General features: G+C 43.0%; 1 protein-coding gene across 13 annotated transcripts in view; it reads right to left on the minus strand.

Annotated features, from left to right (window-relative positions):
• The window catches only part of POLQ (DNA polymerase theta), an 86,833-nt gene that overhangs the window by 54,406 nt on the left and 5,456 nt on the right, over window positions 1-26,971 (minus strand). For 12 of the 13 annotated variants that reach the window (XR_008317679.1, XR_008317677.1, XR_008317678.1 and 9 more), the window contains exons 2-12: window positions 25,528-25,710; window positions 24,643-24,773; window positions 23,312-23,468; window positions 21,226-21,334; window positions 19,731-19,950; window positions 17,898-18,039; window positions 17,664-17,810; window positions 9,114-9,326; window positions 7,061-7,203; window positions 2,875-3,073; window positions 1,281-1,420 (exon numbers count right to left, since the gene is read on the minus strand). Coding sequence is in view for 8 of the 13 variants with exons in the window: in XM_053302758.1 (XP_053158733.1) it covers window positions 1,281-1,420; window positions 2,875-3,073; window positions 7,061-7,203; window positions 9,114-9,326; window positions 17,664-17,810; window positions 17,898-18,039; window positions 19,731-19,950; window positions 21,226-21,334; window positions 23,312-23,468; window positions 24,643-24,773; window positions 25,528-25,710 (1,784 nt within the window). In the remaining 5 variants the exon portion in view is untranslated. Of the gene's footprint in view, window positions 1-1,280; window positions 1,421-2,874; window positions 3,074-7,060; window positions 7,204-9,113; window positions 9,327-17,663; window positions 17,811-17,897; window positions 18,040-19,730; window positions 19,951-21,225; window positions 21,335-23,311; window positions 23,469-24,642; window positions 24,774-25,527; window positions 25,711-26,971 lie in introns of those variants that run through there. The other variant, XM_053302762.1, reaches the window with a different exon arrangement.

Below are 26,971 nucleotides of genomic sequence, written 5' to 3' on the forward strand. Positions count from 1 at the left end.
TTAACGTACTGCCCCCGCCATGCTGAAAAGCCGAATACTGCCCCAGCGCCGAAACATTTCAGAGGCCTTTACAACGGCCTCCGTAACGTTTTGGGCACATGCCTACTGCTGTTACTCCCCCTGCAACTGATACTCAGAGGCATCCTGCCTCTGATACTGGAGGTGGCCTACAGCCCTCCAACTAGTAGCCATTGATAGACCTCTCCTCCATGAAGTTATACAAACCCCTCTTAAAGCCACCCAGCAGTAGGTAATAGGCTCAGCTGCTTGGTCCAGAAAAGGCTTCAGTGTGAAGAGCAAGAATGTCCTGCACAGCTGCTGTTTGGGGAAATACAATTAGAGAAAGCAGGAGGCATGCTTGCTCTGAATGGGCAAGAGTCAGGGAGAGTGAACTACGGAAAATCCACATAGGCAAGCAATGCATGGGAGATCAATCTTGTCTGGAGAAGTTCATTACATAACTTGGTAGGCAAAACAGCTAAGTTGATGATCACAGAGATTTGGGTGGAGGCTGGTGAGTGTGCCAGGACTTCTACAGCACACAAGTATAAGGGTCCTGAAGAAGCTCTTCCAAGGGAAATCTCTAGAAGACCTACATATTTAGGATACTTGCCAATATCCTGCTTCAAACAGAACCGAGAGGAAATGGGGAGGGTGTGTTATGTTTGGTGTGGTGGTTTAGCTGTTGCCACATTCTTGGAACCAGAACAATAAAAAAGGGTTCCAAGCACAGCGACTGAGTAGGAGGAAAGGCACCAGGGTTCCAGAGACTGATACCTGAAAAGATGGGATGGACAGCCCAAGGAGCAAATCTAACAGCTATTCAAAGATTGCAAGGAGGCATATCTGTCTCCTGGCATATAAGGCCTGTCCCTTAGAAGCAATAAGCATCAATGGCAGTGCACTAAATTAGGCAGTGTAACTTTGCTCTCAGTCTGACAAGGCAGAAATGTATGAGATAGTTTCAAAGAACTTTTCAGGAAAGTGAGCGAGTCAAACTTTGATAGAGCACTGGGGCAGAACTTAGCTCAGCAAGTCAACCCATAGTTTCTCTGTACACGTGGCTTTAGAGAACAAAGTTTACAAGTCTTACTGATCTCAAGGCAAGAGTTCAGTGCATTTTTGAAAGACATCTTATCACTGTTTCTGCTGGTATGAGTTGATCCACTGGTGTCAGGACAGATTTCCCCTCTTTTGGAAACCCACTGTACTATGCAAGTAACTGAAAAGATCAGAACAACAACAACAAAAAGCAAAACAAAAAATGCACAAACACCTACCAAATAGAGACAGTGCAGATCATTCTCTAGGACAAAACTCTTCATTGCTCTCTGAAGATCAGCAAAGATTTCTAGGGCTGCTGCCGGAGAAAAGGAGGAAAACAGGGTAGCAGATCCAAGATGTGTCGGACAATATACTTCTGTCAAGAGAAAAAGAGGATTTTAACATAGAACAAAGATATTTTTTTTTCATTTGCAAAGTGTTTTTACATAATAAGGTTTCTCTAAACTTAGAAAAAAGTCATTTCATCTTTACAAATAAGGAACCTGACATACAGGCTGAAAATGTCTTCCTCAATGGTAGACTTTAATTTCTAAAATGGGACCAAGGAAAAAAAACATTTCGTATTAATTATAGCACCTAGAAGTATACGAACAACACCTCTCCAGTTTTCCCTTATCAAAGTCTATATACATAAAGCTGTTTAAATTTTTTTAAAAAAATTTGTTTAATGCAAATACTTTGAAAGTGGAAAACTGATCTCCACTCGATGACTGGAGGAGGATGGTTGGGGGTGGGGGAAGCAGCAGCCCGCTCCCACCAACTACCTCTCTTCTGAAAATGAGCCCAGCCTGTCGCATGTACACATTAGATACATTTCTGTTAAGAGAACTCCACCTTTTTGCTCAAAAAATGCACAATTCCAGCCTGTCATTTCATCAGAGGACACCTCAGTACTACAAGAAGTACTCCGTGCACCCATCACTGAAGAATCCTTTACTGTGCAATCACTTGCTGCTGCTGGCAACACTGCCTGCCGAGTCCAGAGAAACAGCTAGCAACACCTTTCCTCTATCCACCTTTCTTCTAATGGGAAGAGAGCTGGTCTTGTGGTAGCAAGCATGACTTGTCCCCTTAAGCTAAGCAGGATCCACCCTGGTTGCATACGAAAGGGAGACTAGAAATGTGAGCACTGTAAGATATTCCCCTTAGGGGATGGAGCCACTCTGGGAAGTGCATCTAGGCTCCAAGTTCCTTCCCTGGCATCTCCAAGATTGGGCTTCCTGCCTGCAACCTTGGAGAAGCCGCTGTCAGTCTGTGTAGACAATACTGAGCGAGATAGACCAGTGGTCTGACTGCCATATGGCAGCTTCCTATGTTTGTTCCTATTGCCACTGCTGCAGAGTAGGATGGGCAGAATCAGTCAACTGAAAGGTTGCCCCCACACCACCATGTAGTACTGGATGTAGCCGATCTGCTCTTCATTTGATTGCTACTAAATTACCCCAAATCCAAGATAAGTAAGAGGCTTCATCATAGTACTGTGAAGACATTACAGCAGAGTGTGCCTGCAGGGGAGCTGCCATTTCTTAGGGGAATCTTGATATTTATGCAGAGGCTGTCTTGTCAGGGGAAGCCGAGGACTGACTTCGTGGCCACCACAAGAACCACGGGACCATCCTAACACATCATCAGCCCAGCACACAGCAGAGGATACTTTCAATTTAATATTCTTATTCAAGAAGGAGGATGGCGATCTGCTTTTAGGGGATTCCTACACACTTCCGTGTCATGGCTGGATCACTTTCTACTGACATTTAGACTGTCAGTAGCGGAGGAAAGAAGCAAACGGAATGCAGGAAAGCACTTTACCTTTGCCCACACCAGAGACTGAAATCTGGATGAATTCATTCTCAAGCAACCACTTCACACAAGCATCAATAGCTCCATGACAAACCCTCTCCTGCTCTCTCCCACTGTCCTGGAAGTCTTTCAGGCTAGCACCAAGAAGTGTACAGGCAGCATAAGCCTGGATGTCATCTGGAGAGCTGGCCACACCACTAACTATGATCTGCAAGAATAAAAGTGTTATCAACATCCTTGTTAAAATGATACAACAGCAATTACTTAATTACTTTTATGATGCGAAGAAGCATACTACCAGGTTAAAATTTCTTAGAGGGTCTCACAAAGAACACTTGTGAACAACGTAAAGGTAAAGTTGTGCTGTCGACTCGGTGTCGATGCCTGGCGCCCACAGAGCCCTGTGGTTGTCTTTGGTAGAATACAGGAGAGATTTACCATTGCCATCTCCTGCACAGTATGAGGTGATGCCTTTCAGAATCTTCCTATATCGCTGCTGCCCGATATAGGTGTTTCCCATAGTCTGGAAAACATACCAGTGGGAATTCGAACCAGCAACCTTTTTCTCCCTAGGCAAGTTATTTCCCACTGTGCCATTAGATGGTTATTGAGAACAACATACCTACATCCATTTTCTAACGCACACTCACTCCCAAAAGGTTATTTCCTGGGTAGAGAGGCAACTATGCACATTTGCTTAAACACACACACACTTGCATGTTCTTGCAAATTAGACATGTCCCATTTCACCAGATAAAGAATAGAAGAGAAATCTTCTTAAATGCTTATGGATTTTTCTGTCACAAAATGTGGTGATGGACAAATTTAAAAGGGGTTAGAAGATTAATAGAAGATCAATGGCTATTAAATTGCTATAGTTCAAGGGAGCTTCCTATTAAGCTCGTATAAGTCTCTGAATACCAGTTGGGGCGGGGGGCGGGGAGCAGGGGTGTGTGCTTTCATGCTGTGCTTGTGAGCTTCTCAGAAGCATTTAGGTGCCTACTGTAGGATAAGAGAATACTGGGCAAAGAGGGACTTTAAAAGATCTAGTTAAAGTGCTCTGATTTTCCTTTCTCATTAGGGACAGGCGAAGAAAGTTAACCTGATAAACAATACATAATATTTATGTATTTATTTTTCTATGTAAACCACTTTGAGAACTTTGGTTGAAGAGCAGTATATAAATATTCGGAGGAGGAGGAAGAGTAGGAGGAGGAGTTTCCTTTCCTTCTAGTCACTGTCAAAAATTGCGTGCAGAGGCACTTGACAGCTGCTGAAGAGGGCTCTGGATAGTGATATAAAATGGAAACTTGGAAAGCCACAGAAACGCCCCCCCCCCGAGTTTCTTCCAACAGAAATCTGGAAGACAATGGAAGTGTATACAATACTTTTTAGCTCATTTCAGATATATGATTATAATTATAATGTTACTACATCTTTCCTCCTCTCCCCAAAATGGGTAAAGGATACAGTTATGGCTACCACCAGCTCATTTGGTGGCTACTCAGGACCATGCCTTTTCCGGGGCTCCCTCCTTTCAAGCTGAGTGACAAATATCTACAGGTGAAACTCAGAAAATTAGAATATCGTGCAAAAGTCCATTAATTTCAGTAATGCAAATTAAAAGGTGAAACTGATATATGAGACAGACACATTACATGCAAAGTGAGATAAGTCAAGCCTTAATTTGTTATAATTGTGATGATCATGGCGTACAGCTCATGAAAACCCCAAATCCACAATCCCAGAAAATTAGAATATTACATGGAACCAAGAAGACAAGGATTGAAGAATAGAACAATATCAGACCTCTGAAAAGTATAAGCATGCATATGTATTCAGTACTTGGTTTGGGCCCCTTTTGCAGCAATTACTGCCTCAATGCGGCGTGGCATGGATGCTATCAGCCTGTGGCACTGATGAGGTATTATGGAAGACCAGGATGCTTCATTAGCGGCCTTCAGCAATTCTGCATTGTTTGGTCTCCTGTCTCTCATCCTTCTCTTGGCAATGCCCCATAGATTCTCTATGGGGTCAGGTCAGGTGAGTTTGCTGGCCAATAAAGCACAGTACACTGTATACTTTTCAGAGGTCCGATATTGTTCTATTCTTCAATCCTTGTCTTATTGGTTCCATGTAATATTCTAATTTTCTGAGATTGGAGATTTGGGGTTTTCATGAGCTGTACGCCATGATCATCACAATTATAACAAATTAAGGCTTGACTTATCTCGCTTTGCATGTAATGCGTCTGTCTCATATATCAGTTTCACCTTTTAATTTGCATTACTGAAATTAATGGACTTTTGCACGATATTCTAATTTTCCGAGTTTCACCTGTATATCATCTCTCTTTATTCCTATATAATAATTTCATATGTGTCACATAACTTGAGATTCAATATTGCAGGTTCTATGTTCTCCAATGATAGGACAAGCTTTAAAAGTGTCTCCTCTTCTGCACCCCATAGATTAGGAAAGGCCTGAAAACCTGGGCATTTTGGTACTTTCAGAAGTGACAAATGACTTCAAGATTTCAACATGACCCATTTATTTTTAAAAAAATACATTCATCTTGGTGGGTCTCTCCCATTTAATATAAACTTAAAGCCTCACTCTATGCATGTTTACTCAGAAATAAATCTCACTGTATCCTTTGGAGCTTACTCTTAGGTAAGTGTGCAAAATTGCACTGATGATGATGATGATGATGATGATTGGTTCTTTCAAAACTGTCTGTTGGAAATCTGAGTTCTTTTATTCTATAGAATGTTTCTGGTTGTATGTTGGTTAGTATCTCAATCACATTTTAACTCTGCCATTTTTAAAGGTTTTTATTATTTATAATTTGGTGTGTGTTTTGGGGGTAGAGATTAAAAATGTGGAAGTACTTTAACTATAAACTACCTGAACCAGGCACAGAGCATTTGTGCCTCTAGTTCTCCCTTGTTCTCTCCCCCCCACCCCCCTGCTTTCTCCCCTCGCCCGCCTGCTTACTGACCTGCCATTTGGCCAGGAGGCGGGCCCAGAGAGGGAGGCTGCGCCACCTTCTCCGCTACCTACTCACCGTTCTCCAATGTGGGCCATCCTTCCTTTTGGCCAGCAAGTGGGCCTCTTGTTCACCACTGCTGCTGGCACCCCCACCTGCCTGCCGTTTTCTCTGCCCAGCCACCCACCGCTGCCTGCCGCCGTCTTTTTTCCTGCCAGCCTGGCCACCACTGCCACCATTTTCTTCCTTCCCGCCCGTGCCCGTTGCTATCCGGCAGCTGCTTGCGAACTCTCACAAGAGCTGCCACACATGGAATTAGCCATGGGTATGTCTATATGAGTTTTGAAAACAATCTCAAATTCATAGGAATGCCTGAAGAAGTTGAAGGAAACAATCTGATGGGATACATAATATATGCCTTGCAGACAGTTAGGATAGATATATGAAACAGGTCCATTAATTCATTTGCATCAACTGATTTTTATCACCGATACAAATTTTGAACATACATGCAGCATACATTTATTCAAACACACTCAGCTGCCTAATTTAGCCCACAGAAGCTAAATATATGATCTGCAAGAATAACCCCTTCTAACTTTAAGAACAAGTTTCTGATGAGCTATTATCGACATAATATCAAGACATTTTTCATCTGTTAGCTCATTTTATCCAGAATTATAGATGTGTGAGAAATATGGTACTTTCTACATTGAGACATCTGTTGCAAACAATAATTATTGCAGCAAACAAAAAAGTGAAGATGAAAGGCCAATTCACACACTCAGGACAGGATCTGTGTGTGGCAGGGGAGTAGCCTTCCCCACAACAAGTATGCACTCCGGTTGACCTCAGTACTCTATACATAGGCCCATATGCTTGATTCACATAACTTAACTCCTGCCCTTGACCAACAATGAAGGACCACCTGAATTAGGCACCTGTGTGGAGGAACCACATTACCTACATTACATTATAAACACAATGGGTGAGTATTTGGCAACTCCTTTACCATCCAGAGGGGATGCTCAGCTGGTTGAGTTCATGAAGCAGGCTAGAATCAAACTGGCAGATTTCTGTTCAAGGCAGAGGAGGAAACATTTCTACAGACATACTCAACAGTCTCACTCAAACAATCCAAATGCTCATCAGCAATACATGTATTAATATATGCAAAATTTTATTTCCTTAATATGTATTACATACCTCAAGGATTGCCCGAATCATACTGGAAGTAAAACCTTCCCCTTCCTGGCTGAGCAAACAGCTGCACACAGGCTTGAGACTACCCTGTAGCAGAGCAATCCCTTTTGATTTCTCAGAGAGCTTACATACTAGAATGCTCTCACCTGAAATCAAAACACACAATTTTCAATCAAGACAGGGACATTTTGCATTGCACACAAAGAACACAATGTGTATCTAGTTAATAAGCCGTTTTATTATTAATCAAATCAATGTTAGAAAGGTCCAAAAGACAAGCTAAGTAAAATTACTGCACAAAGCAAAGTAGCTGCTCTAACCAGCAGACTGGGGTCACCAGTAATGTTCCCTCTATTTTTTTTCCAGCAATATAGCATGTGTGTGAAAATGTGTAACAATAGAAAAGAACAAACAAGAAAACTCCAAATATAAGCCAGAAATTGAGAGCCTTTTGAGATCCCCAAGTCCAATGTTAAGAAAAGATGGTCAGCTGTTGAGCATGCAGGTACAATTGAAAACAAAATTAAAGGAAGAACATTATTCCAAAATTTGATTCGAATGGATGATTACCAACTGACCATCCCCCACTGACATATTCAATAAATGGACTACAACTCCAAGCATCCCCAGCCACATACATACATTCTTTATTTACGGTCAGTGACCAAAAGAGGGGTATACAGTAGTAAATGACATAACATAAAATCCTTAAAATTAAAACATAGTATAAACCAATACCCCAAAATGGAAATTTTAAAATACACTCATAACTTTAAAACTCTTATTCTAAAGAAGACATAACAGTACTTAGCAACCATTCTAGAAATTGCTGAATCTTCATCGTCCCCAGCCACAGTTTATTGTGCCTGGGGATGCTGGGAGTTTTAGTTCAGCAACATCAGGCGGACCCCCACATTAAGAACCACTGCATTAGATTAAAAGGAATAGTTTCTAATCCATGTGTGTTGTGCTCCCTCTAAACTTCACACAAGTCATGCTTCTTAATTATCTCCTTTAAAGATGCACATATGTTGTTCCAGAGGGTTGAGCAAACACTTCTGTCTAGCTTAGGCTCTAGAACATGATTTAAATCCCCTCCAAGAATCACTGCCCCATGTTCAAACCCTTCCAGTTTGTCTAAAAAGTCCACGAGAAATTGCTGATGTTGTTTGTGAGAGAAAAATGCAAGTACAGGTGAACCCAAGTATCCGAGGGGGTTCCATTCTCCACTACAACCGCAGATAACGGAACAGCAGATACCGACTAATTGAGTAAATGGGACTCAGGGGAATTAGGTTCCTGGAGGCTCTGAAATTGGCAGAAGACGACAAAAAAGGGCCTGAAAAGCTGCAAAAAAAGTGCCCTACTGTGCTCTGCGAAACTCCAGGTGTCCAGCAATGCCCCCCCTCAAACTCCAAATCTGGTGTTTTTTCATGAAAAATCGTGAGTTAAAAAAAAAATTTAACCAAATGAGCCACAAAATAGATCCTTTTTACAAAATGGTGGCCGGAACGGACCTCAGAGGTCATTCTCAGCCACCCCGAACCTGCAGATATGCAGAATCAGCTCTTTGTGAACCTCCCCGTCCCCTGCATATGCCAAGGTTGGGTGTCAATTACCTGACCACGGATACCCAAAACCGCAGATGTAGGATCCACAAATGGCAAGGTTTGCCTGTATTGTCAATAAATGCAATGATTTGTGCCTATTACTTATTTCCTTGGAATCTTGATCGCTTGGGTGGTACCTTTTTGTTGCGACAGAACCGCAGCACAACTATTGCTCTCTCACCCATTTTCTTAGACTTTTTAGACTTTGGGTTAAACATAAAATTGTTTCCCAATTTAGATACTTATCTGCATATATTAACTTTCTGGACCACTTTATGCAGATAAATAAGATAAAGCAGGTATTTGCATATAAAAGTCAGTACCACAATAAATGTGTTGGTCTTTATGGCTTTTAATTAGATGCTACATTTCTTGTTTTAAATAAAACTTAAAATAAAAATAAAAATGTAAATAGAACTAGTGATCAGGCCTCTAATTGCACTCACCTATGGTGTCTATTCCTTTCCTTCCAGCCCTTCCAACCATCTGCTTATACGTTAAGACATCCAGTGATCTGCTGCCGAACACAGGAGTCCGGATAATTACCCGGCGTGCAGGCAGGTTCACCCCAGAAGAAAGTGTAGAGGTTGCTGCTAGGACTCGGAGTACTCCTTGACGAAAGGCTGATTCAATTTTGTCTCGTTCATCAAATGTAAGGCCTGGTATTCAGTAAAGATTAAAATACATTATTCAATAGCAATACTATCCAACAATGGTAGCACAAAGAAGTTAACAGAACTCTTTGATCCAGGGAGATCATCTCCAGCTCACAGGGCTGTAGGTTCTCCTGACCTCCGTAGGGAGGAGGAGCCCAGGCCCAGCTGGGGTCAACTATTGTAGACCAGGAAAAGAAGTCAGCAAAGCAAACTGCCATTAGTCTAAATTCTGGCCAATTTAAACATAAAGCACATTCATAACCAACCTCCTACTCACCCACTTCTTACAGTTTTCTCTTCAGTTAGATTGTATGTTGGAAGAGTGTGTAACTGCTGTACAGCTGCAGGCTGCAATTGCCCCCTTAGCCTAACATATAGGCCAAGGAGCCTAACATAGGGCTCTTTCCTACCTGCATGGAAGTCACTGTGAACTTTAGAAGCAGGTCAGGGTGAAGACTTGTGACTAAGTAATATTTTATTTATTATGTAAAACAATGAGTGGCTGTCAGCCATGAGCCAAGCACCCTGTTTTTAAGGCCCATCACGTGACCATAGCCATCACTGTCTGTTGGCTATAGGCCACCTCCAGCCTCAGTGGCAAGATAGCAATAGCAATAGCACTTACATTTATATACTGCTCTATAGCTGGAAGCTCTCTAAGCGGTTTACAATGATTTAGCATATTGCCCCCCAACATTCTGGGTACTCATTTTACCGACCTCAGAAGGATGGAAGGCTGAGTCAACCTTGAGCCCCTGGTCAGGATCGAACTTCTAACCTTCTGGTTACAGGGCGGCAGTTTTACCACTGCCCCACCAGATGCCTCTAAATACCAATTTCCCGGGGAGCAACAGCAAGAGAGAAGGTATGTCCTCACCTTTTGCCTGTGAGCTTCTCAGAGGCATCTGGTGGGGATCAGAATGCTGAACTAGACAGGCCTAGGGCCTGATCCAGCAGGGCTATACTTATGCTCTTGCGTGTTTCCATCAGTATTGTTTGGCACAATTTGTGGGAACTCAGCACCATTTAAAACATAGGCTTTTCAGAATATAAAATTTGGTTAATATAAAGAAAAGTGGGGGACCAAAGTATAATGGTAATAATTGTTACAACTTGAATAATAGAACTTTGGTAGTTTTAGTTTATCTTGGGCAGGAATCCTTTTACATTAGAAATTACGGAGGAATATCTGTCACAAGGTAACACGGTGACATCTAGTGGGTATTGTATAAAATTAATTTCAGCGTTGTGAAAGAATATCTTGATATAGGTCTCTAAAATAAGTGAATAACTATGAGCTTAAGTAGCCCAATTTCATTTGTCATTAATTATATTGAACTCAAACATGCACAGTGGAATTTTAACATACTCATAGCATCAAAGAATTTTGAGTTGGAAGGGGCTAACCCCCTTCTCAGTAGAGGAATACATTACATTATCCTCTGAGGAGAATGGAAATTTTCCACACAATAGAGCGAAATAATGTCGCTCTTAGCAGAAAGGAATTCTAAACTAAGATTATCTTTGCCAAGCCCCAGTACTTTCAAGCTTCCACGATACAAAAGGGAGATGACTTAGGGGCCCTGCTTCTTTATTAATTACTGATTAAGCATGGAAATATATTAACATTATAAAACCAAGAAATACTCTAACATTTATATTTTATGTGAGCTTGTATTATTAGAATAAAAAGAAAAATTAAGAATAAGATTAGTTTCTTGAAACTACAGTCAAACTCTATAACCAAGTGGTTTAAGATTGAAAAACAACACTTAAGAGAAATAATAGGAAAACATGACCAAAGGGTGACAAGAAGCTAAACACACAAGACCAGGTGACACAAGTTAAGGTCTATTCCTGAGGCCCTGTAAAATGCATTAAATTGACAAAATCAAGATTTTATGAAACCCCCAATCCAGAGCAACCATCTCAGTGATGAGATCTAATGTCAACCACTGTCAGATGACCAAGACAATCACATCATTCCACCACTTGACAAGAAAGGGAATGCAACACTCATTACCAAGTTGGCTTGGTAAGACAACTGGCCTTTGCCAGCCTTGTCTTCTCTACATTCCAATAATTTTTTAGGAACCTTTTCCTGGGACTGTTTAAACCAGGGTGCTATTGAGACTTTGGGTTCCAGCTGATTCATAAGTATGTAATTCTCTGGGTTCAGTTCCGGTCCTGACACCAACTTTAAGAAGTGGTTTGGCAACCAGTTGAGTCACTTTGAATGAGTTAGAAAAAGAAATATCTTACCATGAATTCCTGTTCTTGTAGACTCCCAGAGGGCATTCCCAAACCTTTGGGATGGCTCCTCCCTCCACCCCCCGGAACAGCAGACAGGTCCCACTTTCAGTTTTGCTTCTCCAGGGAGAGAAGCTACCCTGCTCTCCCTGACTGAAGCGGAAGAGCAAAGGCACCCCACAACCCCACACAACCAGTACAAACACAACTACATAACACCAGTGATGAAAATATGGCTCCATTCCCTATAAAAAACATAAGGGAACACAAAAATGACAGGGAATAAGGAATCTTCTAGAGGTCCTTGTTACTACCTCCACTTTTATGACAGGCAGAAGCCTAAAAAACAACCATCAACAAACAAGAACATGGGTATGAGGTGGAATGCCCTCTGGGAGTCTATGAGAACAGAAATTTATGAAAAGAAATGTCCTTTTCTCCCTAGACTCCCAGAAGCATCTTCCCTTCAGAAATCTGTTTATTCGTTTTAAGATCCAGCATCACCTACACATCTTCATCCCACTTGGGAACAATATAGAGAAACAAGCTATACTACCCAAATGACCAACAGGTGCTTTATCAGCCTGACGAAGACCTGATATTTGAGTGGATCCCACAACTCAGGACAGTTACAAGCCAAATAGTTGTTCCCAAGAAACAGGCAAAAAGCAAAACAAACAGGGGCCAGCCCATGAAAACTACCTCCAGCTCCCATTGCCTGAGGTCAGGCTGAGGGTTAGCTTTTGGGATGGGGCTTGGCAAAGGAAGGGCGAGGAATAAGATGGACACCTGAGATGACCCTTAATGCATCTTCTTCACTTGCTGTACATACAATATAACCTCCTGAACTGTGAATCGTGAGCAGCTGTTGAGTGGGTCAAAAAGGCCACTGAGGCTTGTGGTGATGTTCATCCAATCTGATAAAAGGCAAACCCTTCTTATCTCTGGCTTCAACAAGGACTACAGCTGGAGGCTCCCTGAAGAGCTTAGATCCAGACCAAGGAGAGTTGGCTAATCTACCCTGTAAACCCAGAACCATGTCACAGTTAGGCAACCAGATGTTCTATCTAGCCAGGGCACTAACAGACATAGATGGGGCAGAGCCACCATTGAGAGGCAGGATTCAAAGAACCCAGGCCGCCAATGAAAAAGGCCACCAGAGCCCCGTTGCACAGGACATCACATGCAAAGGGGGCATGGCCCGATTGCCAGAAGGCCCACCCCAGTCCTCCCAATCCCATTTCCAGTGAGTGTTTGCTACCTGGAAGCATTTATTTCCCTTCCTCTCTTTTGCTGGAGGGAGAGGAAGGAAAATAAACACACCCAAGCAGCAAACACCGGCTGGAAATGAGATTGGGAGAGCTTGCTCAGGGCTTTCCAGAGCCCGGGCATGCCATGTGAGTGACGTGACGTGCACATGTCACTGGCAGAGGCAGGGCAGGGCATGGGACACCATTCAGCTGACTCCACCAGTGGTCACAGATCAGCAATTTTTCTTAAGCCAAATGTGACTGCCCTTGGTGTGGTCTCCCAAAGCAGTCTCCTCCACCCAGACGTAGACCACTCAAAAGAAAACCAACTTAATGACAGACGCTCAAAGGGCAGCAGCATCCAAGGTTTCAAAGTCCCTATGCAGTGCAGCTTACACCCTCTTGACCCATGAATCTCTAGGCCTCCCTTCCACATCCACAGAAATAATGGCCAAGGAAGTCAGTATCATCACAGGCACCTACTGGGAGGAAATAGTTTATGAGCTCAGCAACAAATCGGACAAGGTTTGGAAGGGTTGACTCAATCTGCTTACAAGACCCAGTTAAAAAAAAAAAATGGAAAAGAGAACTGTGAGGGGTTTGGAAGATCTCTGGAAGAAAACTGCCTGTGTCCACCTTGGGTGGAAGGGCAGCCACCTGCTCTAGCAACTTAGTCACCTCTTTTGTGAGCTGTGGCATGTTTAGACTAGCAAGGTGAGAGGTAATCTGTCTGGGAAAGCCTCTCCTGAAGGGCACAAGCTTGTTCAAGCCTGTCCTGAGAAAATTCACCATCCTCTTTAGTGTCCAAAGCGACAGAAACACCAGACCATTTTGGAGAAGTGGGTGCGTGCGCAGCTGCACCCCCTCTTTGGGTTTGGATGCCTTGAGGCATCTGCAGGGCCAGCATACATGTTTGCCCTTTCTTCAAATCAGAGCTGCTACCATAACTCAGGGTGGGGTGTTACCATAACTCAGGAGAGACAAGGTGTAGAAGAGGAGGAAGAGGAATCACAGGATAAGTATGCTACAGGGTTTCCCCATATTTGGAAAAGTGACCCTTGATATTTTCAGGCCTTGACCCATAGCAAAAGCTAAGGATAGGCCCAGTACCAAGAAAGAAAACAAATCAGGGAATGAGTGGGATAGGGCTAGTCGGAATGGGATATTCATCACTGTTGCGCCACTGTTGGGCACAAAATGTAGCCCTGTGGGGTTGGCATGTGAATGTCTTCCCCCAGGAGAATGCCACTCTCCTCCACTGTGGCACCGTGGATGCCTGTGCCATCACCCCCTGCCTACCCTATATGAAGGGGAGGCAGTTAGGACTAGTGCCCATGCTCCTGGGAGTGCATTCTTTTCACATTTGTGCTGTGTCAAGCCTTTGTCCTCTACATGACCTATAGAGAGGATCAAGGAAGAATAAGAATAGGTGGCTGCAAAGGTTTCATGGAGCTACTGTGATTTCTGCCTCATGGCCTTGCCAGATGGGTTCAGTAATGTAGCTGGCCACTAGGTAGCAGCAGAGTCTAAGGGAAAGCAGCATGCGGCTTGTCTCAAGGCTTCTGAGTGGAGGGCCTTTGAAGTCGTCTTCACTTCAAGCAAAAGCTGCTCTGTAGACTGGGCCAGTCTTGAAGAGCAGAATAGCCTCTCCTGCTGGAAAAGCAGAATCAAAAGTGGAACCTGCCTGCTATTCTGGGGAGGAGCCCTGCCAAATGTGTTGGAATGCTCTCTGGGAGTCTAGGGAGAAACATCACATTCAGAATAATATCAAACTTTTCTGTTTGCAGTGTAAGACAAAACAATGCAAACTATTTAACGGGGCAGGATGGGAAGTTAGCTGTGTGGTTTTTTTAAACCCCTTAAAGGTTGTTAATAATAATAATAATTATAATAATTATTATTATAATTGTTATTATTTTTACATTTATATCCCGCTCTTCCTCCAAGGAGCCCAGAGCGGTATACTACATTCTTGAGTTTCTCTTTCACAACAACCCTGTGAAGTAGGTTAGGCTGAGAGAGATGTGACTGGCCCAGAGTCACCCAGCTAGTTTCATGGCTGAATGGGGAGTTGAACTCAGGTCTCCCCGGTCCTAGTCCAGCACTCTAGCCACTACACCACGCTGGCTCCATACATTCAAAACACATCCAAGCACAGCAATGAAATGAAATGAAATGAAATGAAAGCGTACAATTGCAAACAGAGTGCCCAGTTACTGAATGAATTGTTTCAATCCAGTTGTCCATTTCCAATTCAGGTTCAAGGCAACCAAGAGATCAGGCCTGGTTCTGGTTTATTGAAAGAAAAAAAAAACCCTCTCTAAACCAGTGTTCAGGCTTGGGTTGACTTCCTAGTTTGAAGTTTTAAGGGAACCTGTTTTAACTGTAAAAATGTCTGATATTATTATTATTATTATTATTATTATTATTATTAAAACTTTTATACCGCCCTTCCAAAAGGCTCAGGGCGGTTTACATTAAAACACCTTAAAATCAGTTAATAATTAAAATAAAAATTATAAAACATAACAATGATTAACAATTAAAAACATCATACAACTACAATTAAACAATCAAACAATTTAAAAACGAATTTTTAAAAAGCTGAGAAAGCCTGGCTGAAGAGATGTGTTTTCAGGTGTTTTCTGAAAATTGCAAGAGATGGGGAGGATCATATCTCAGCAGGGAGTGCATTCCACAATCTCGGGGCAGCAGCTGAAAAGGCCCGTCTCTGTGTAGCCACCAAACGAGTTGGTGGCAGCTGGAGACGGACCTCCTCAAGTGACCTCAGTGGCCGGTGGGGCTCATAGCGAAGAAGACGCTCTCTTAGATACCTGGGGCCTAAGCCGTTTAGGGCTTTATAAGTAATAACTAACACTTTGTATTTTGCCCGGAAACCTACTGGCAGCCAGTGTAACTCCATCAACAAAGGAGTAATGTGGTCTCTCCGAGATGACCCAGAGACCAACCTGGCTGCCGCATTCTGGACCAACTGAAGTTTCCGGACTACGTACAAAGGCAGCCCCACGTAGAGCGCATTACAGAAGTCCAGTCTGGAGGTTACCAACAAATGTACCACTGTTTTGAGGTCACTGATCTCGAGAAACGGGTGCAGCTGGCGTATCAGCCGAAGCTGATAGAAGGCACTCCTGGCCACCGCCTCAGCCTGAGAAACCAAGGAGAGACGTTGATCCAGAAGTACTCCCAGACTGCGAACCTGTTCCTTTTGGGGAAGTGTGACCCCGTCTAGAACAGGCAGATCAAAATTGTCTCTAGAGTTCTGACCCCGCACAATAAGTACCTCCGTCTTATCTGGATTCAGCTTCAGTTTATTCTCCCTCATCCAGCCCATTACTGCTTCCAGGCAGGCATTTAGGGAGGATATGCCAACTCCTGAAGAAGTTGACATGGAGAAGTAGATCTGGGTGTCATCAGCATACTGGTAACACCCAGCTCCAAATCCCCTGATGATCTCTCCCAGCAGTTTCATGTAGATGTTAAAAAGCATTGGAGAGAGTATGGAGCCTTGAGGAACACCATACCTAAGCTCAGATTTTGAAGAGCAACAATCTCCAATCGACACCATCTGGAATCTGTCCGAGAGGTAGGAGCGGAACCACTGAAAAACAGTGCCTCCCACCCCCAACCCCCTCAGACGTTCCAGAAGGATACTATGGTCGATAGTATCGAAAGCCGCCGAGAGATCCAAGAGGATCAACAGAGTCACACTTCCTCTGTCCATTGCCAACTGGAGATCATCCATCAGGCCGACCAAGGCAGTCTCCACCCCATAGCCCGCCCGAAAACCAGTTTGAAATGGGTCTAGATAATCAGTTTCCTCCAAGACCGCCTGGAGCTGAGAGGCCACCACCCTCTCAATTACCTTGCCCAGCCATGGGAGATTGGAAACTGGCCTATAATTGCTCAACTCTGAGGGATCTAATGCAGGCTTCTTTAGAAGAGGTCTAATAATTGCCTCCTTAAGACAAGGAGGCATCCTGCCCTCCCTCAGAGAAGCATTTATGATTTCTACCAGGCCGCCTACAACAGCCTCCCTGCTAGATAGAACAAGCCATGTTGGACAAGGGTCAAGAGGACAAGTGGTAGGCCTCACCGCTCCAAGCAGCTTGTCCACATCCTCAGGAGTCACAAACTGAAATTGATCCAGCCGAATCGTATAAGAGGGGTTGTCGGACACCTCCAGTTCAGACATCAGATTAATTGTGGAGTCTCCATCTAGGTCAGCCCGAATCCGAGAGATTTTGTCTGCGAAAAATTCATTAAACACACCACAGCGGGTAACTGATACTTCCAAATTCTGGTTCAAGGGAGAGGGAGCAGATACTAGTCCCCTGACAACCCTGAACAACTCCGCTGGACGTGAACTCGCAGAGGCAATACGGGCAGAAAAGAACCGCTTCTTTGCTGCACGTATCGCCTGAGCATAGATCTTTAAATGTGCTCTATGTCGTAATCTGTCAGATTCGAATCGAGTTTTCCTCCACTTGCGCTCCAGTCGCCTACCTTGCCTCCAGTCGCTCCAGTCACCTACCTTGCCTCGCCTACCTTGCCGCTGATATGGAAACCTTTTAATTTTGCAGCAGTTTGTGTGAGCTGCAAGTAGGTTGTAGTCTGTTGGATTCTGTTATTGTGTTAAAATAAACTTGTAGAACTCTTGTGCATTTTGAATAAAGTATTATTTTGCTTTAGTCACAAGAGAATTGTTCATTGGCACTGTGCCCCAGAGGGGGATTAAGGTCCCATTTCAATACATGATAATATCACAACAGACCACAGAAATTGACTGATATACAATGAAATTAAAAACAAAAAGGCATACCTGCATGGTGGAAAGCAACACCCCATTTTATAGTTCGCTGAAGCACACAGTCCAAACCAGTAGGAGAATGCTTCAGCTGATTCGTCAACTCTTCTATCCCCTCTGTGTTTAGGGCAACTGGTGAAAGGCTCGATTTTTTCTGAAGACCTTCAGAAAGGAAAAAGGGATCTTGTAATTTTTATATGGCCTTTTTCAGAGTTCCTTTCCCTCCACAACCCCTCACTGTTGACTAACGCTGTTGCTGAAGATTATGGAACTCTCTGGCGATGATATCTGCTAACTTCTCACACCAGTTTTTAGATGGGCAGAAGACAAGAACAGAATGTCCATCCTGAACAGTCTCATAACACAGACTCACCACATGGTCCTCATCTGCCTACAGAGAAACAAAAAATTATTTTAGAAAGTATCTGACATAAGGGCTGAAAAGCTATGTTTTTTTGGCCTTTTCAACCTCCATTCATAGATTCAGATGCATAAAAATGCCTTGGCATCAGCAGATGCTGAAATGTTTACCCTGTCCCAAATAGTAAGTGGCCCAAGACTCTAGCCATGCGATGTGGTGCGAGGAACATTACTGCAAACCATGTCCCTACCCCACAGCTGTGCATTACAGCTGTCTGAATGGGGCATTCCCCTGCTAACTGAGCAAAGGGGCACATTCTCTTTATTGAGCAGGGGGAGAGCAACTGACCCTATCCAGCCCCAGCACAGTATCCCTCCAGTGGCTGATGCTGGTGCCTGTCTTATGTTTCTTTTTAGATTCTGAGCCCTTTGGGGATAGGGAGCCATTTTTATTTCTCTATGTAAACCACTTTGGGAACATTTGTTGAAAAGTGGTATATAAATACTAAGCGGTAGCAGCACTGGAGAATGAAATAAAGTGACAGGGCAGGATGTCGCATTCTCATAGCTTCAGGCTGATCTCCTGCTCTGATCACTTCTTGGAAAGCACAACCCGACTCCTGCCTGTTGTACCCAATATAGGTAAGCAGGGAGGTCATGACCCAAATGCCAGACTCTTAATTGCAGAAATATAAAATTTTCTCATAAAGTACAGGATGTTTTATTTCCTTTTATTCTTGGGATAGCGCAATCCATCCTGGTCTTTAAAAAATGAAGGTTTTCTACCAAAAGTCACCAAATACCTAGTATTCCCAGGTTATAGCTGTCTCCATCTTTTGCCCCTTCCTCTATTGCCTCTCCTCTGTTGAACTGTAGATTGGTATGTTCCTTTTTGTTAATACTCTGGAAGGCACCATGCCCACTGGCAACACTATAGAAATATAGTAACTCATCCCTTCACTTTCATTAAATGCAAGTATGAAGGGTAAAAATCTTCCCTTTATACAATCCATTTTAGTATGATTCTGTCTTTTGCTTAACCTTTTCATTCTTCTATGACCCTCTCAAAAAGGTTCTTCAACAGTTTCTTCCCTCAGTTCTCTTTCCTGAGTCTGTTTCTCTCTTGATGCTTTAATGTATTTAATGTATTTAATGTATAATGTATTTAATGTATAATGTATAAATTTCCTTGTCTCATTTTCATGGGTGTAGGTAAAAACTTCCTGTATCCCTCTGATTACATAATAAAGTTTCTCCTCTTCCTGTAAAAATTTCAGTTTTCTCAACTTGCTTCTTCTACCCCTGCCATTTACTTAGATCATCAGTAACAGAATACTGATACATCAAAATTTTGTTTGAAGCCAAGATTAGCTAGGAACATCTAATGCCATCTGTATCTCTCAGATCCATTATTTGAAACCTCCTAAAGACAAATAAAAGTAATATTGCAGATTAATGTGCTGTAGTCTGCACTTTTCAAAACTTGCATTCTGCAGAGCCCAAATATGAAACAGGGGGAAAACATAAGCTTAGACAGAAGTTAAGACCTTCTTAAATTGTTAGTCAAGAGCCGAGGATGGGAAAAGATGTTTATCTACCTACTATGTGATATGATCTTCTTAAAATGTGACTCACCTGTTGGCACAGGTGAGTTTGATCTAAAAATCTGCACCACAAAGAGCATTATATTAAGCAGTCTGGTACTTGACAATAGCAAGTTACCTTCATGTGCAACATAGGTTGAATTTCTCTAACAACTTTAACTGAGGAGTCATAAATCTTGCTGCCAATTTTCAGTTGCTCCACAAGGGGCACTGGGCGAAAATCTGTGTGATACAACTCTGCATTTAGCCAGGAAGCCAAGAGATCCAGATTCGGAAGAGTGGCACTCATGCCTACAATTTGTATCCCATCCAAGACAGGTGTGATCCTGTTAGTTTGCCTATAAGAGGGAAAAAAATCTGAATTATGGTACCACCAACAATAGTCATACCATGGTATAATTTAACATCAGGAACTTAACATATGCCTCAAGATGTGGCGATGGTCAATGGCTTTAAAAAGGGCCTAAACAAGGGTGCTGTGTCCATCCACGGCTGTTGATGTGGGGGTGGGCAGTTGTCTTCATGCCCTGTTTGTGGGCAACTGCTTGTGGGAAGCACCTGGCTTTCTACCGTTCGATACCAAATACTGAACTCAACACCACTTTGGTCCAAATTGACAACCTTTCAGAAGCGGTATTCCAGGTCTTCAGGGTGGCTCCAGGCAGCGTGTCACACAAAGTTCAGTTGGCATCTCTGCCTCGCTAGCCACACGCTATCCCCTGCGTCAGTCAGTCTGTGATGCTGCCCCATGCCCGTCAGCGGCCATGCCACCAGCCACGCAACTCACCACTGGGCTGCAAGCTCCGCACTGATTACCACCTCTTTACTTCTTGGAGGTATTCAGTGCTATTCTCCAGCCAGCATTATGCATTGCCAGCTGGTCAGTCTCCATGACCTTCAGCCAATCTTTACTGCAGGGTTTCTTAACCTTGGGTCCCCAGATGTTGTTGGTCTACAACTCCCAGAATCCTCGGCTGCAATGGCTTTTGCTTGGGGATTGTGGGAGTTGTAGTCCAACAACGCTCGGTCTGCTCCCATTCCTTAGTATGCACCTTGAAAAACATCAGTGGGGCTTCCTGCAGTTCCAAATCCCTCTAAGGCAGGGATTCTCAACGTTGGGTCCCCAGATGTTATTGGACTTCAACTCCCATAATCCCCAGCCAAAGGCCACTGAGGCTGGAGATTATGGGAGTTGAAGTCCAGTAACATCTGGGGACCCAACGTTGAGAATCCCTGCTCTAAGGGATCTCCTTGATGATGCACAGAGGATTGTTCCATGCAAAGGTGAGCGCTGCAAGCCACCACCTCCCCACAGAGCTGGGGTGATGCGCAGATGATTTGGCTTCAGTGCTTCAAAGCTGAATCTTTGCACAGCCCTGCTATCCATCTTAAGTAAAACTGGCCCTTCAACAACACTGTGTGTATGCATGAGGCAGCCTGTATGCAGAAGACGGGAATCAATCCTGATAGAAAGTTCTCTGCACTGAAGGAAGCAACATGTCCAGAAAGTAATGAAGGAGACTTTTGAACTAGAGATTCCCTTCACTCCACTCCACTTAATTTTAAAGGCTTTTTTCAGACCTTGAGAGACAAAGACTTTTTATTCTACTCACTTGTTTTTCATTCTTTCAGTCAAAAACCGAACCTTTGTCAACAGGAGTTCCAGGAGATACCCTCTTTGAGAATCTCCCAACATGTGCAACTCATCCACAACTATTATTCCTAGTAAAGAGAGGGAGGGGGGGAAACTATGAATATAAAGTTCACCAGAGCTTCAGACTTAACTTCCTTTGAAAAAGCGCAACTTCTCTTCCAAGTCAGACCAATAACAGGGGTTTGGAAGAATATAATTATTAGCTATCGACACATTTACATCCCTCAAATGGGTGAGTGAAGGGAAACCCATATTAAAAGTTTAATCACTTCAGTCTCTAAACTATATCAACACTGAGGGAAAGGCACATAGTGGAACTGTAGAGTGCATGCTTTATATACAGCAGCCAATATTCAGACAACATTGCTCTAGTGCTCCTAAGCGAGTGCTATGGGGAGGGGTGATATTCGTCAATTTCCGCTTCCCTCTGAAGTTGACTGTGACTTCCAAAAACACTTATGCCCCTAAGGCAGTGGCTCCAACCTGGGTTCCTCCAGATGTTGCTGAACTACAACTTCCATCCCCCCTCAGCCACAATAAATTGTAGCTGGGAATGACGGAAGTTGTAGTTCAACAACATCTGGAGGGACCCAGGTTGAACTACTGCCCTAAGGGGACATCAACGAGAACTGCCCCCTTCCAACAGCATGTACTTAGTGTTGCTGCACCAGCACTTTGTTAGTCTGGCACTGGCCAGAAGGCTCAGCATTTCCAGTTAGAGGATCTCCAGCAGCAGAGCAAGGAACTCTACCTAAGATTCTGTGATAGAAGATCCATGGGTCTGAATTATTATGTGTGTATTAACTTAATACATTTGCCTACCTATGTAGACTGAACAGGTTTGTACTCTGAGACATCTCATACCCTTTGATACACTGTCAGGAAGAGCTCTTTGATGGTATCATTACGGCTTCTCACCATTCTGCCACCATCAAAACAGCAGAGCTGGACCAGAAAGACGAACACAGGGTTCTATAGGCCTAAAGAAAGGCTGTAAAACTTTGGCCCTCCAGCTGTTTTCAAAATGCAACTCCCATAATCCCTAGCCAGAGTGGTCAATAGTCAGGAATGTTGGGAGTTTAGTCCAACATCTGCGGAATATCCGGAGCTGTGCTGCCCTGGATAAAGGGACAAGATGGATGTACAGCAGCAGCTTGACAATATCAAATCACTAGCTGTATTTACAGCATGCTTAAAGATTCTTCACACAGATTAGCAACCAGTGGGCTTCACATCTCTAGAACAGGGCTGCTCAACTTTGGCCCTCCTGCTGATGTTGGTGTACAACTCCCATAATCCCTGGCCATTGGCCACTGTGGCTGGGGATTATGGGAGTTGTAGTCCAAAAACAGTTGGGGGGCCTAAGTTGAGCAGGCCTGCTCTAGAAACACTTTCATCTACTGTATGACTGATTTTATTCATTAAATGTTGAGAAACTTGTTTTTAAAATGTGTTTCTCCCAAGTTACATGTTGCAATTTTAATTGCTTTAACAATGTGCCCATAAACCATTAAAGCACAGATTTGGAAGCTCCTAGCCCCTTTGCTTGCTCCTAGCCCCCTACAGCCTGTCCCCAATGAAATCTAAACTACATGCATTGTAATCTGCTTTGATATCTTTAAATTATGTGGGGCATACATGAATATATACATAATAATAAAACTTTTAATAAATACAATCCACAAACATTTTAAAAACCTTTTTAAAAGGCCTGAGTTTTAAGAGAGTTACATCTCTCAAGAAGATATTCTTATATTTAAAAATAGAATTTTCCTTCACAACATGCATTCCAGTATCTCAGTATGCAAGGCAAATGTTACATTTCAATGTTTTTGCAATTTCCCCCTCCCACTTTGAAAATGAATTACCCAGAAATGACATACTCAAATATTTCTGGATGTACAAGCAGGCACATAGTTTTTCACACCAAATTATCAAAATGTTGCCCAAGTTTGCTGTGGAAATATCTATCATGCAGAAAGAAAACGGCAATGCTGCAGACCACTTTTTCTCGAACATTTTTAACAGCTGTTCTACTGTCTTACCAAGCAAGTCCATTATGTTCTCCTCTAGGAGTCTGTTGATCAGGCCATTGGCTCTCTCAATAGTACAGACAGCAACATCCAGGGCAGAGAACGAGACAGAGGGGGAAATACTGCCTATATAGCCTTCCACTTGCACACCTACTTCTTGAAATATAGCCTGTTTGCCAGAGACACAGTATATACATTTTCCATGGGTTTTTAGAGATGTACTTACACTATGAAACAATTTCCAACACATCACTAGACCACTCACTCCCCTTGACAACAACAAGAACTGCTTCCAGGTGATCAGGCAGGGAATTTTAACTAAAGTCTGTTCTCTTTCAGGCCACAACAGTTATATGTGGACAAGTGGATTAATAATTGTTGTGGTCCAAACAATTTGAGCTGGTCTTGGTAGCTAAGCAAAGTCACCTGGTCACCAGGACCAGGTCTGTCTGGAAACAGGTCTTGCCTTCAACATTACACTGAGTTTGAAGAATATGGAGTGCCCTCAAAGTTCAGCAATCTCACCACCCTGACCTGATCTCACTCATCACCAGCTCCAAACTTGGTGCGGGTGGAGCTGGAGCTGTGTTGTACTATACTCCTGAGGTGCTGGACAACATAGACTAGACCCAGTACTCTTCCCAAGCTTGAAGATGAGGAGGGGTCAGGGCAGCATCACCAAAAATGTGCTGCACTTCCAGTGCACTCGGCTCCAGCAAGCTTCATAAGCAAGGGAGGATTCGAATCCAGGTCATGCGGATCCAAATCCAATACTCCTAACCACTACCAATTAAACCACATGACCTCTCTTCTACTAGCCACATATAACTGAAGACATCTCAGAACTGGAACAGTGTACTACAGTGGTACAGGCCATAAGTACCGAAGAATCAAAATTATCATCGAGTAGGCTGCATGTGCTATAGAAAGGAGGAGCCTCCATATGCTCTTGCTAGTACTCTGTCAAGCTGCTTGGAGTCTCTTAGAAGACAGTTCTTGTAATTGGCCTAAATTTCTGTTGTTTTGTGGCTTATTTGACCATGATGATTTATGACAGTCAAGTTGTTAGACTATGGTTTGATTTTTTAAAAAAATTAACTGGTCAAATGCCAGCCGCTAGAATGTCTCCTTATTGGTCTACCTTCAAAACCATTGTGCATAAACCAAACAGTATGGTGTTTCTCCAAAAAACAAACAAACCCTAACACACCCTCTCAAACCCTCTCTCTCAGAAATTTGAATTATTTACCTTACCAAATGTCCAGCATTAAAGATTTTGCCAAATCAGATTTCACCTGATTTCTGAACTGCAATCCTACACTACATGTATTCAACTTACTTACCTGCAAGTAATACTTCTTTTCTTTGGCCACAGAGATAAAGGGCAGGATGAACAAAGCTTTTTTGCGGGTTTCTAACACTCTCTTCAGTATGAGTAATTCAGCCACAAGTGTTTTCCCAGCACTTGTAGGAGCTGAAAGTATTAAAAGAGAGACATTACTTTTCAGGAGATAGACAAATTTCCAACCAAGGATTTTTCAGATCATAAGGAAAGGAACATCTAAGGCTCAAACCAAAGGAGGTCTGGCGATATATCAGCTATATGTATACCTGCCCTGGCACAGGCGGTCAGGAGGAATGTGGGAGCAGCAGATGGAAGAGATCAATGTTTTTGCTCTTCCCCACAGCCTGTGTTGCATCATCTCTTCATGAAAACAGTGTCTTAAAGGCTGTGCTGCGGCAATGGCATGTAAATGGCGTCGGCGCATGCGAGGGATGCATCCCATCGCCGTGGCGTGGCGTTTTAAAGGTGCAAGCGGCACAAGCTGCCACTTGCACAGAAGTATTTCTGCTTCAACAGTGCCTCAGCGGGCCAGCGGGGGGTTGGAGTGGCCACCTAATGGCGCAACGGGGAAATGGCTTGACTACCAAGCCAGAGGTTGCCGGTTCGAATCCCCGCTGGTATGTTTTCCCAGACTTTGGGAAACACCTATATTGGGCAGCAGTGATATAGGAAGATGCTGAAAGGCATCATCTCATACTGCACGGGAGGAGGCAATAGTAAACCCCTCCTGTATTCTACCAAAGACAACCACAGGGCTCTGTGGTCACCAGGAATCGAAACCGACTCGACGGCACACTTTACCTTTACTTTAAACCTTTGGGAACTTTTGTTGACAAGCAGTATATAAATATTGGTCATATATTCATATCAACTGCTAGCATACCTGAGTAAACCAAGTTTTTTCCTTCCAGAACTTGTCCAACCATCAGACATTCTGCTTGCCATTGGAACATATGAACTACTCCCAAAGCATGGTATTTCTCCAGGACTGCTTCAGGAAGCCCCCAGCTGGCTAACAGCAGTTTATCGGCTTGGTCATCAGGAACTTCAATGGGCTGATATTGTCCTGGATAGAGGCACGGGAATCCCGCATCAGATTAGCAGCTTTCAACAGAGGTGACAAATCTGGACAGTTACATGGCTCACATGCATCACAGAGTCTTCTGGAACTCTTCCAGTCTTCTGGAAATGTGACTTTTATAAACCACCTTGGGATGTTTTATGAATGGTGGTACAAAAATTGAACAATAAATAAAAAAAATAAAAAATAAACAAACCTTAATGACTAACGGAATTATTTTAATATTAAAAAGTCATATATGAAAGCCCATCAAATGTGTAAAGTGTTATCAGTTTCCATTCACAAGGACACAGAGAAAAAGTTGAGAAACATGCAATATATGGGTAAAGTCATGACATTTCAGTGGAAAGTCATAACGTATACAAGATATAGTGATCCTTTCCTAACAGTCGTAAGTGATAAGACTTTCTGGGATGGTGTAAAAGCAGGAACAGGCCAGAACCACCCGTTAAAAATCAAACTGGATCCCAAAATGAGCAGGATGTGTTAGAGATACTTGAGAACAATATTTTAGAACCGATGAATCTCTTCAAAGCCCAGAGTGGACATTTCAAACATAACTTCTTTGCCAAAAACAGTGGGATTTGTTAAATACACATGCAAACACCTTAGGAATGAAATCTATGCATCCGTATAAAATTATTAACCTCTTTTAGAACTGAAATATGTCAAAGACTATACTTTTATTATCATCATCATCATCATCATCATTAAAGAATCGGGTTCTGATCATTGATATTGCAATCCCAGGGGATAGACATGTCAATGAAGAACAACTGGAGAAAATAACTAAATACAAGGACCTTCAGATTGAAATTGAGTGGCTCTGGAAAAAGAAAACAGTAGTGTTGCCAATAGTTGTTGGTGCCCTTGGTGCAGTCCCAAAAGAACTTGAACACCGTCTCGACACCTTGGGCATCAATAAAATTACAACACATCAACTACAGAAGGCCACACTACTTGGAACAGCATGAATACTTCGATATCTTTAATTCTTCTTTAGTTATCCTAGACCCTTGGAAAGGGCCTGATAATTAAAGCACCAAATCCAGTCAATAACATCTGTTAGACTGTGTGTAAATAGCATAATAATAATTACTTATACCCCATCCCTTCAGTGTGGCATGCGGCTTAACATTTTATCAACCTCAAGTTGAAACAGAACAGACTAGGATGACGCCTTAGAAACCACAATGGATACAGAAAATAGGAGTGTTAGAGCCACTCAAGAACACTGTTTTAGAAT

The sequence above is a fragment of the Hemicordylus capensis genome, chromosome 2 (genome assembly GCF_027244095.1).
Source record: "Hemicordylus capensis ecotype Gifberg chromosome 2, rHemCap1.1.pri, whole genome shotgun sequence".
Taxonomy (NCBI): domain Eukaryota; kingdom Metazoa; phylum Chordata; class Lepidosauria; order Squamata; family Cordylidae; genus Hemicordylus; species Hemicordylus capensis.